The sequence below is a fragment of the Glycine soja genome, chromosome 3 (assembly GCF_004193775.1).
Source record: "Glycine soja cultivar W05 chromosome 3, ASM419377v2, whole genome shotgun sequence".
Classification (NCBI taxonomy): Eukaryota; Viridiplantae; Streptophyta; class Magnoliopsida; order Fabales; family Fabaceae; genus Glycine; species Glycine soja.
The window spans coordinates 8,036,491-8,049,120 of NC_041004.1; the positions used below are offsets into that span (position 1 = coordinate 8,036,491).

The 12,630-nt window shown below is 33.6% G+C and overlaps 1 protein-coding gene across 1 annotated transcript; it reads left to right on the forward strand.

Moving 5' to 3' along the window:
- Positions 1 to 3,528, forward strand: LOC114406122 (omega-3 fatty acid desaturase, chloroplastic-like). The gene is made up of 8 exons (XM_028368705.1): positions 1 to 1,212; positions 1,374 to 1,463; positions 1,597 to 1,663; positions 1,773 to 1,865; positions 1,968 to 2,153; positions 2,269 to 2,349; positions 2,742 to 2,879; positions 2,985 to 3,528. Exons 1-8 carry the CDS (start codon positions 692 to 694, stop codon positions 3,168 to 3,170), a joined length of 1,362 nt encoding a protein of 453 aa, XP_028224506.1. The 5' UTR covers positions 1 to 691; the 3' UTR covers positions 3,171 to 3,528.
- Positions 3,529 to 12,630: the final 9,102 nt, after the last annotated feature.

Here is a 12,630-nt window from a genome sequence, read left to right on the forward strand (position 1 = left end):
AATTGAGTTAGTTACGCTGATGCATCATCAACCAATGAGGTGACACCAAAAGCAAAGCCAATAGAATAGGAGTCTCCACTTCAAGTTGCACCAAAAAAACAAGGTCAAAACTAAAAGGAAATGTGAAGTTTCATACCATCAAGGAATGGGAACCCAACACAAGAACGTGGAATTTAAAATTGAACATTACAGAAAAAACATCTCCAAATCGATCTACACCCTCTTATATATTTAAAGATGGTAGTACTAATCTCTAAGGCAACAAACTGAACCAGAGCCAATCCTTTTCTTCTCCCTTGTTTTGAACACCCTCTGTGGATACCCTTTTGTTAAAGCCAATTGTTTTCTCAGATTTGAGGACAAGGAGGTGGTGGGGGAGGAGATAATACAGGGAGAAAAACATAATAGAGAGAAAAATAAAAGCACAAACGTGAGGCTCTTGTTGAAACACACAATTAGATATACCAGTTGTCAATTTGTCATATCTGAAATTTCTCAAGTTGTGTTTGTTTGTCGTAGAATTGTAGGTTCAGCTGCATCCTTATATTTTGGTTCACATATTCTCTCTCTCTCCCTCTCTCTCCTCTGTCTTATAACTTTACCTTTCTATCCTCATGGAGTAGTAAAGAAGTAACTAATCAACCACAAACCTAAACAACCCCTTTTGCCTAAAGCTCCTTCCTTTTCTCCAATGGCAACCTGGGTTTTATCAGAATGTGGCTTAAGGCCTCTTCCACCAGTGTTTCCACGGTCAACAAGACCCATTTCGTGCCAAAAACCTTCAAAGTCTAGATTTTTAAGCACAAACAAGGGTGTGCCAGATCTGAATCTCCAAGCAAGAGGGTTAACATGCTGTAGTTTTAGGGATAGAAAGTGGGAATTGGGAGTGAGTGCTCCACTGAAAGTTGCCACCAATGAGGGAGAGGAAGAAGAGAGAACCAATGGGGCTAATAATGGGGTTGGTGAGGAAGTTTCAGAATTTGACCCTAGTGCACCACCACCCTTCAAATTGGCAGATATTAGAGCTGCCATTCCTAAACACTGTTGGGTGAAGGACCCTTGGAAGTCCATGAGTTATGTTGTTAGAGATGTCATTGTGGTTTTTGGGTTGGCTGCTGCTGCAGCTTATCTCAACAATTGGGTTGTTTGGCCTCTCTATTGGGCTGCTCAGGGAACCATGTTCTGGGCCCTCTTTGTTCTTGGTCATGATTGGTAATTGCCAATTTCATATTGATATCTCCATGTTTTTTTATTTTTTATTTTTATTACTAATGTAGATCTAGATTCAATTGTATAGATTGGCTTTTGGGGTGGTAAAGTTGGATTTCAAAAGTTTGTTATGATAACCATGGTTGGTGTTTTGGATGTTTCAGTGGTCATGGAAGCTTTTCAAACAATCCCAAGTTGAACAGTGTTGCTGGCCACTTGCTGCATTCATCAATTCTAGTACCTTATCATGGATGGTATGCTTAATGCTCCTGCTGAATTGTTGTTCTCTGTAGACCCCTTTTGTCTTGTGTTCTTTGCTTATCCTAATCTGCATTATTTTTGGCCTAAGCTTTGAAATTGAAACTGATAGTTTCATGAATTGTGCAGGAGAATCAGTCATAGAACACATCATCAAAACCATGGCCATGTCGAAAATGATGAATCTTGGCACCCAGTGAGTTTGATTATCATTATTCTGGTTCTTATGGGAAATCGTTTTTTTTCTCCAATATTTTATATCTATCAAAGGGTCTAATTCAAAATGTTTAATGACAATCTTGCAGTTGCCAGAGAAAATTTTCAAGAGCTTGGATAATGTAACACGCATTTTAAGATTTACTCTACCTTTTCCATTGCTTGCATATCCTATCTACCTGGTAAGTTGTAGTAACTAACGGTTTTACCAAAACTTTTGAACATTTATTGTTAGTTATTCTGGTGTGGGAATTGACCTTTGTTATTATGTTCTTTCAATTCAGTGGAGCAGGAGTCCCGGGAAGACTGGTTCTCACTTTAATCCAGACAGTGACTTGTTTGTTCCCAGTGAGAGAAAAGATGTTATTACTTCAACAATTTGTTGGACAGCTATGGCTGCTTTGCTTGTTGGTCTGGGATTTGTGATGGGTCCAGTTCAATTGCTTAAGCTTTATGGCATTCCCTATGCGGTAAATTCCATCTCTTTTTCTAACTACGTATTAGAAACTTAATATAATTAGTATTGGATCTTTCTTTTTGAATCAAATCTAGTTCTAACTCCTAATTTGTCTTTTGTAATTGAAGATTTTTGTTATGTGGTTGGATTTGGTGACTTATTTGCATCACCATGGCCATGAAGACAAATTACCTTGGTATCGTGGAGAGGTATCCTTTCTTTCCTTTTTCTTTCTTTTCCAAGAAAATGTTTGCTTAACTTGGTCTTTCCACTTTTGAATCAAGGATAAAACTTAGATGTAATTCCTTAGGTGCTTTTGATTCTGTTATCCAATTAAAATTGAATTTTCACCTAATAATCTGTGTTAAAAAGTTTTTATTAAAGGTCAACACAAGTTTGAGGTAAAACTTCAATTAATTGGAAAACAACACTAAAAACAGATAAGAACTTTGTTTAGTTTTGTCCTTAAATTAATTAAAAGGAAGCTGGAGTTAAATTTAATTTTCTTGAGCAAGCTTCTTTAATGTTTGTAATGACTTGGAATTGGAAGTTGTCAAAATTCAGTTTTTCTTCATAGCTTTATTCTTAATCATGTGGACAGGAATGGAGCTACCTTAGGGGTGGCCTTACAACTATTGATCGTGACTACGGATGGATCAATAACATCCACCACGACATTGGAACCCATGTCATTCATCACCTCTTTCCTCAAATACCACACTATCACTTAATAGAAGCAGTGAGTTCCTGTGCCCCTCTACCCTTCCTTTGAATTTGATGAGTAAAAAGATTAGTAATTTTGATTAATTGCATAAATTTGAATCTGTCTTTGCTCCACTTATAGACTGAAGCAGCTAAGCCAGTTCTTGGTCAATACTACCGCGAACCAAAGAAGTCTAGTCCTCTTCCAATTTACCTCATTGGAGAATTGTTAAGAAGCATGAAGAAAGACCATTTTGTCAGTGACAGTGGCGATATTGTATACTATCAAACAGACCCTACACTTAGTAGCTCTTCCACATCACAGTAAATCATCCATTTTTTCCTCTTGAAGACAACAGAGAGGCCTCAGAATTATGCTGCATATGACACAATTTCTGAACTTTGAAGATTGTGTACTCTCATTGAGTCTACTAGTTGAATTGCTCATGAGCGAATGAATGCATGACAAATTTGATATTGTAACTGAGTGCATTTTAAAGCATGATCAGGGTGTATATGTAATGTGCTCTCATTGAAAAACAAGGAATCTGTAAATTGTTCATTCTTGATGAAGGGTGTGCTGTCTTCATCGATTTAATTACAATTTTTTGCTCAAACTCAAACACCAATGTTGAATGATAGTAATTGATAGAATTGTAGCAACTGATGTCATTTTCTTCTGCTTATCTCTTTCCGCATTCCTCTTCAATTAGTGGTTGTTGATATTTCTTAAGATATTGTGTCACATTAAGTCATCTTCTGGTGCACTTTATTTAAGGTTTTTTTTTTTCAATTATTTAAGGTTGCAAAATATTGTTTCTATCCACGGGTAATTAGTATTTAGTACTGTTTCTTTTTAGTCGGGTTTTGAGTTTGAGTATTGTACATGAAAATGAAAAAGAAAAAAAAATGAAACCGAGATTTTATTTTAAAAAATTGTTTTTAAACTGCAATTAAACAAGGTTATTCAGATAGTTGGTAGAGGCTGGTGTAAGACAAAGCAGAATGTGAAATTGAGAATGAAATTGAAAGGATGAAAACAAAAAAAAAGAGAGAAAATATGTCCTCACTATTTTGGTTTTTTAGTTTTTAAAACATTTATTTTTATAATTTCAAAATTTAATAGATTTAGGAGAAATTAATTACTAAGTGGTTTGAAATTGTTTTAAAAATTAAAAGGCAAGAAGGAACCAAACAAGCTCTTCAGAAATAAAATATATAAAAAAAATAAGCTCTTTGTGTCTGCATAAAATTCTAATCAGTGAAAACAATTGTTTTACATTAAATAACAAAAGTATTTCTGATTGTAAGGACTTCTGGTCCTAAATGTTTCTGATTGTAATACCCAATTAATACTGTCTCCAAATCCTAAATTATTGTCAATAATTTTTTAACGTTAAGTACATTTTCCACGTTTTGATGATTCAAAATGTGATAGCCCATAGCCAAGGAACCTAAATGGTGGGTCACTGGGTCATTTCTCTTAAAGCTCAATCCCTATCCATGTGTTGATTTTAATTTCTAGTGCACAGTGGGCAATAAATAAAATAGTATATGGTTAAGAAAAAAGAATAGCAACACTAAAAGTGTAGATAAACTGATACAATATTATTCTAATTTAATCAGTTTATCTTCGAGTTTTAGATATACATCTGCATTAAATATTAAAATAGAGAGTTTTATCATCCATAATAATTTTATATGATTCAGATAAAATTATCTATTGTAAAAAATGTTTGTAATATAAATAAAAAAGATAAAAGAAAAAAGAATAACCACCCCCACCCCACCATATGGATGTTTATCAGTTGTGACATGCTGGCGTGCAAGCCAGGGGACCACAGGTTCATTGAATTCTAGGTATGCGACCGTAGGCTCATACATAGCCATAAACGAAGTTGCGTTTCAAGCATTTGCACCATTCATCTCATAACCCTATCGTCGTGTTCATCTCCAAGAGGGTATGTAGTTAGGGAAATACCACAAATACACTTTTAGTTTTTGAAAAAAATTAATTACTTAGCATGGAAACTTAAAGAATGAATAAATGGTGTCCAAGAAAAAAATCCAAATTTGTTTGCATACATAAATTATTTTACAAAAAGGGACACGGACAGTTTTATTATTTTAATCTATTTATTGTTTACAATGCTGTCAATTAATAGCGCAAATATTTCCTGCAAATTTAGTTGGTATTTGATACCGTAAGTGTCTATTTGGATAAGTGCAATTTAGTTTCATAATAGCTTATAATAAAAAATGACAATTTTTGTAAGAAAAATGATTTTTCCCCTCCAAATTAATCTAGACCAAGCATAAACTAAATTCATAAGTTATGCTCACTCACGAAAAGTTGATGGTTACGTTGGTCTCCGTTGAATATTTGCTTAAATTACTTTTAGCGCCAACAAATATTAAGGTATCATTGTAATCGCGTGTCTTTATAGAGGAAAAAACAATATTTATTCTTCCTATAGGAAAAAAGAGAGGCACTCCTTTTCTCTCTATATTTTTTATAAATAAAAATAAAATAAAAGAGGAAGAGAGTGGAAATTAAATAAGAAGAGTGTGTGTAATTCATTTTATAAAAATGTAGTTTCTTAATAAAAATAAAGGATAAAAATGTCTAATAAAAAGTGATCATTAAAATGAGACATCAATTATAATAGTTATAAATTATAGATATCATAAATTATAATATAGAGCTTACAGAGTATAGTCATCTAAATTGACTGTAGTCCACTAGCCAACCCGTTCCATCACGGGGTTAGGCTAGGTTTTTTTTTTTTTTATTTTTATTGTTACAATTTTTTGTTAGCTTGAAAATTGTAGTTGACCCACCTGACCTAAATTCATGGTGGGCTAGACTTGCCCACCCAACTTACTTAAAAAAAAGTTATGAGTAAATGCAATCACAAATGTATTTAATTTTATTTAAATTTATTTTTTCTATAAATAATATTAATTTAGTGTTCTAATTTTGAAGAGAATGTCCATGTTCTTGAAAGGTAGGATTGTCAAAGTGAAATAATTTGAGCCATTTTGGCTCGCCCTATTACTGGACTGTCAAAAATGAGCCAAGGTGGGCTAGCTCGCTTTCAAATGGTAGGATGAAAATCTTCTCCCCACCCCCCAAGGGTCCCCAAGGGTGAGTAAAGAAAAAAAAAAAGAGAACATTCATGCTATCATTTGAAGGCGGGCTAGTCCACTCTGATTCATTTTTTTATGGGTTGATAATAGGGTAAGCCAAAATGGATTGGGCTAGTTCGTTTTGTTAGTCTCACCTTTCAAGAGCATAGATCCTCTTCAGTTGTGGAAAACTAGGGCACTTGTTATATCTACTTCCTTTTTTTAAAGTACGCTCAACTTTTTTTTTTTTTATAAAAAACTCAAAAGACTTAAATAACCTTCTTATTTCAAATCCTCTTCTTTCTATCACATGGTCGCACACTCCCCCTAACAGTTCAATCCTTCCATGACAACGAAACATTTCCCCTTTCTTTCATTAGAATCCTTCCTCTCTTTCACTCCATTTGCTAGTCCAATTTGATATTTTGCTTTAGCCTTTCTTTCTTCCTCACTTTCTTGGTTTACTAATATGATAGCTTTATTCCCTTACCACAAACTAGGAAAAGTGCTTACAAGTTGCAGATCTCCATACATGGTTTGCAAGTATTGTGTAATTTGCTCATAGATTCAAGAGGTGGGATATAGACATATTAAAACACTTTTTTTGTGTGTCACTTTACTAAGACACTTGTCTTTTTTTTTATTATTATTATTAAATTTCAAAAATGTCTATATATTTAACTTTTGGAATACAAAAATTTAAATAGTATTCTAGATTGGTTAGACTTTAGAGTTTCAAGAGGTGGGATATAAACACGTTATAATGTTTTCTTTGTACCACTATACTAATATGATTGTCTTTATTATTATTATTATTATTATTATTATTATTATTAAATTTCACAAATATCTAGATTTTTTGCTTGTGGAAAGTACTTTCCATAATACAAAAATTTAAATAATATTTTAGAAAGTACTTTCTGATACCTATTGTTTTGTATTCTGAAAAGTATTTTCCATAATGATGTTTACATTTTTGTGTTTTGGAAATAAACATCATTCTAGAGAATACTTTCTAGAACCTATTTTTTGTATTCAAGAAAGTACTTTCTAGAATGATGTTTAAATTTGTATTCCAAAGTGCACTTTTTAGAAGGCAAAATTTAAACATCAGAACCTTTTTTATTTATTTTGGAAAGTAATTTTCGAAAATGATGTGTTTAAATTTTGTATTTCAGAGTGTACTTTTGAGAATACAAATCTTAAAAATTATTCCAGAAAATACTTTCCAGAATAATGATATAAGGGTATTTTTGATTTAGAGAACATTTATGATAGAAAAAAAACTAAAGGAGAGTGTACTTAGTAAAAAGAAGAGTGAATATAAAAAAAGTCATAACTAGAGAGTAAAAAGAGATTTTTAAACTAAACATTGTTTTGTTTTAAATTAAATAACAACATGAGACCTCGGCCATTCATTTAATTTAAAATTTGATAATTTTAAATATATCACGAGAAAAAGGTTGAATTAACTGTGTGTCAGTTGTTTTCTAAACTGCAAGAAATTCATTTCCATCAAGAACTATGAGGGGAAGTTTGGAAGTTTCGTGGTGGTGAGAATCATGAAGAAACAAACAGGATTAGTATGAATCACATTTCCACCCAACTCCACCTTGGTTCCATTGTGAACTTAATTGGGGAAGGAATCTTATCAATAAAGGGAGAGGTAAGGAAATGTTTATTTTCTTCTTCAAATTCATGTTTGGTTTAATTGAAAAGGTGATAGGACCTTTTTTTTTTCCCAGGCAGTGCGTGGATTTATTTTCAATTTCTTTCGCAGAAATGTGTCAGCCATTCTTTTTGACAACATTGCAATGGAGTGCCAATCACTTGTTCCTCGCTATCCCACCACAGTCACATACATGTTAATCAAGTCCCTTCAGTCCACAATGCTCACAACTCACAAGTCACAATCAATTCTTCATTCCACTATTTTAACAACTTTTGTTTTAAAATTTCGACAAAATTATTTTTAATAAAATTAATTTTGAAACTGTTAAGTGTAAGTAAAACGTGTGTACAAATTAAATTTAGAAATTATTATTTTTATATATTTTTATAATTATAAAAATTTTTACATTATTAATTAATAAAAAAATATTTGAATTATGATTTAAAGAAAATAATTTTTTATATAACAATTTGTAATCGATTTATTATGTGAAATATACTGAGTATATTCTAATTAATCTCCTACTCTTAACTACATATTTTATGTAGAAATGCCTTGAAATAGGAACAAAATTTATTTATACTATTTTTTGGTAAATAGATTTACTATTTTTTTTATGTTTTTTCTATCTCCAAATTAAAATATATGGCATGTTATCATAAAGGTATTATTTTGGTTGTTAGTTTTTTTTACGTGTTATGTTTACACATTCATGTTCTACTACTACTACTACAAGAAGTTGTTTGTTGGGTCATGTTGATACCTATTGCAACAAGTTGTTTTCTATTGAATTGCAACAAGTTTTCTATTGAATGTGATAATGGAGAAAGGGCATGGAGTCAAGAGTTGAGAGCAATCCCTAGGCGAAATTGTGGAGCAGGGGGATCTAGGTGGCTTGGAGGGGAAGGTCAATTAAATTGGGTTCCAATCCATCAAAGTGAGAAAAGTTCTCAGGAAAAGGAGAAATAGTTGCAAGGCTAGACATAGGTGGGGGAAATTAATGATGGAATAGGGAAATCATATGATGAAAAGAGAAAATTGATGTTAGTGGCTTTCTAGAATCTTACTTCTTTATTTCCAGATATTGTGGGCAGCTAGCTTTACTTCTGGAGAATTGGGGTGTCAAGCTATGAATGAGGATTTGATGACTGAGGAAAGGGAAGTTGAGGGGAAAAGAAGAGAATGAGGAATGAAGTTTCAACATCAAAAGGGATGAGCAACCCAAGGGGTGGTCAAGTTGGTATTCAAAAGGTACGACTAAATCAAAATGATGGACTAACTTTTTTTATTGACAGGCCCTGCAGCAAGGCCTGTCAGGGATTATGATGATTCTCAGTTGGAACTGTTGAGGTTTGGGAAACTCGAGAGCAGTTCCAACCATGCGGGATTTAGTCCAAAAGCACAAACTTGATGTGTTGTTTCTTTGTGAGACTTTGGTGCATGCAAACAAGATTGAGGAGATTCATATTAGATTGGGTTTTGAAGAAGCATTTACTGTTAGCGGAATTGGGAGGAGTGGGGGTCTAGCTATTCTCTGGAGACATCCACTCAAGTGCAATATTTTGAGTTATTCTCATAATTTTATTAATGTTGTGGTGGAACAACAAGCCAAGCCTAGGTGGAGGTTTACATGTTTTTAAGGTTTTCCCGAGCGTAGGAGGAAGAGAGATGTACGATGGGTGTTTTCAATGATATGCTAGCTATTGACGATAAATGGGGAGGACACGAACAACCTTAGTGGTTGATTAGAGTTGGAGGATTTAGGGAAGCTGTTCAAGATTGTAATCTTGTAGATCTTCCTTTGAAGAGAGTTTGGACAGAGCACTTGCCACTCAAGCATGGATTAACTCTTTTTCTCAGTGCAAATTGACAAACATAGTGGCATATAGGTTTGATCATTCACCTATTATGTTAAGTTTGGAAAGAAATTTTGGTAGAAGGGTGTGTGAAGTTTTTCATTTTGAGAATGATTGGTTACAAGATGAAGATTTGACTAGAGTAGTTGAAAAGGGTTAGGTCAAAGATTTGTATGCACATATCATAGGAAAATTGAGTCATTGTGTTGATGACTTGGTGGTTTGGGGGAGAAATTTGAGAATGCATTTTCGTGCATAAATTGATAAATGCATAAGTGAACCGGAGAAATATAGAGGCATAAGAGATGTTGAGGGTATTAGAAAATACAGTGAAGTTAGAGAGATCATGGGTTTGTGGTTGGCCAAGAAGAATGCTTTTTGGAGGCAAAGGGCGAAGACTCACAGGTTCAAAGATGGTGATACTAACTCTAAATTCTTCCATGCAGTGGCATCAACTCGTAAGAAGCATAACAAAATTTCAAAGTTGGAAGATGATGGCAGGGAGATTGTTGAGACTCAATAAGAGATGCAAGGTGTGGCCAAAGCATATTTTGATAAGTTATTTTCTAGTAGCAACACAAACTATGGTCCTGTTCTAAAATGTGTTAAGCATAGACTTTTTGAAGATGACAATTGTGAGCTGAATATCCTTGATGAATTCATACAAGCCTTCTTCAATATGAACTTAAATAAGGCTCCAGGCCTTGACAGTTTCAACCTTTCTTTTTATAAGAGGTTTTGGAGCATGTATGGTGAGGAGTTATTTGAAGCTTGTGTTTCCTGGATCTAGGTTGGTAGCTTTCTTCCTAATCTGAATGATACTAACATTGTCCTTATCCCAAAGAAGGAAAATCTAGAATTTATGAAAGACCTTTGTCTTATTATGTTATGTAATGTAGTGTACAAAGTTTTAGCAAAGGTCTTACTAACAAGTTGAAGCCTCTTTTATCTAAGTGCATCTTAGTTGAGCAGTCCGCTTTTTTTTGGGAAATAGATCCATTATCAACAATGCTTTGGTAGCTTTTGTGATAATCCACCACATGAAGTGTAAGTTGAAGGGGAAAGTAGGTGAGGTGGCCCTTAAGGTGGACATGAGAAAAGAGTACAACAAAATTTAATGGGGCTTCTTAAGAGTTATGCTTTTGAAGATGAGTTTTTGTGATCATTGGGTGAATTGTATTGGAACAAGTGGCCTCAGAATAATTAAGAAGGGGGAGTTGAATTAATTACGAACGTGTCTTAACTAATTAGAATTTATCCTTCTTAATGTTACTAGATTCAATTAGGCTTTACTACTAAGTTATGAGAAAGTAAAGAATAGAAACAATAACTAAGACAAAAGTAAAGTGAAAATAAAAAGTGTGCAGCGGAAAAGTAAAGAGCATAGGGAAGAAGAAAGCAAACACAAGTTTTATACTGGTTCGGCAACGACTCGTGCCTACATCCAGTCCTCAAGCAACCTCTTGAGATTTCCTTTCCTTGTAAAAATCCTTTTCAAGCAAAGAGCCACAAAGGATGTACCCTCCCTTGTTCTCTTTGAACAACCAAGTAGATGTACCCTCTACTTGAAGCGAACCATAAAGGATGTACCCTCCCTTGTGTTCACTATTACAACCAAGAAGCTACCCGCTTCTTACACAAAATTCTCAGACGGTTAGTTCTTTGAATTCAGTGTTTGGGCAAAGAATTCTCAGACGGTTAGTTCTTTGAATTCTTTGTTTGGGGAATCAAAAGAATTCTCAGACGGTTAGTTCTTTGAATTCTTTTGGAAAGAGGGAGAAGGAAAGAAGAATAGAAAAAAACAGAAGGATAACACAGTTTTTGTTTTTGTAGAATTTTCCTTTCTTCAACGAAAGATTGAACAAAAACTTAGAATGAATTTGGCAAAGGTTTTGCAAGAGAAAAATAGTGGAAAGTTTTGTGTAATTAGATGTGTTTTTCTGTGTTATTGTGTATTTAAAATGCGTGCCATGGTCTTATATTTATAGAACCTTGATACCTTTTGAGAAAACCATGTTAAGAGTTATAACTCTTAACATTTTCTTCAAAAACATTCACTGATAATCGATTACCATAATGGTGTAATCGATTACACAATGTATTTTATGAAAAGTTGTGACTCTTCATGATTAGATTTGAATTCCAACGTTCAGATTCACCTGTAATCGATTACTAATATAGTGTAATCGATTACACTATTTGAAAATTATTTTGGAACGTTGCAAAACACTAAAACTAGTTTGAAAACCATCCTGGTCACTGGTAATCGATTACTACCAAATGGTAATCGATTACCAAAGAGTAAAAACTCTGGTAACTTAGAAGATTTCAGAAAATCCTTTTTAAAACAAAAATGTGCTATTTGATGTTTTTTGAAAAATACTTTTTACTACTTACTTTGACTTGCCTTGATGCTTCTTGATTTCTTTATTTGATTCTTGAATCTTTGAGTGGAATCTTGAGTGCTTGATTCTTTAATCTTGAAACAACTCTGAGTTTTGGCATCATCAAAACATCTTGGTGAATCATCATGTTAACTTTGCTTCCACAAATTGGATGTTGATGTGCCTTGATTCGGTGAAGTATAATATGCATGTGAATAGGCATGGAATGGGTCTGAATGTTCCTCATAGAGGGTTAAGACAGGGTGACCCCTTGTCACCTTATCTCTTTATCCATTATTGTGAAGGTCTCACATCTCTTATCCAAAAAGCGGAGGCGAGGGGGCATTTGCACGGAATTAAAGTGTGTAGAGGGGTCTCATCCCTGTCACACTTATTGTTTGCCAATGATTGTTTTTTATTTTTCAGGGTTGATTCCAAGGAAAGTATCTGTATGAAGAAAATCTTTTCTTTCTATGAAAAGGAATTTGGTCAAGCTATTAATTTGGAAAAATCAGAAATCTTTTTTTTATCAAGAACACCCCTCCTCCAAATATTAAAGATGAAGTAACCTCAATTTTGGAAGTGTTAGAGTGTCTAGGTACTGGAAGCTATTTGGGCTTACCGTCTATGATTGGTAGAAAGAAGAAGGTTGTCTTTAAGTATCTTAAAGATACAATCTGGAAAAAAATAAATCATTGGTTCGAGAAGCATTTGTCTATAGCAGGGCCCGAGGTCTTGGTTAAAGTT

Coding starts and splice junctions, on each gene's coding strand:
- LOC114406122 (XM_028368705.1), top strand. CDS start 692: ATGGCAACCTGGGTTTTATCAGAATGTGGCTTAAGGCCTCTTCCACCA. Junction 1,213..1,373: donor TTTGTTCTTGGTCATGATTG/GTAATTGCCAAT, acceptor TGGATGTTTCAG/TGGTCATGGAAGCTTTTCAA. Junction 1,866..1,967: donor TTGCATATCCTATCTACCTG/GTAAGTTGTAGT, acceptor CTTTCAATTCAG/TGGAGCAGGAGTCCCGGGAA.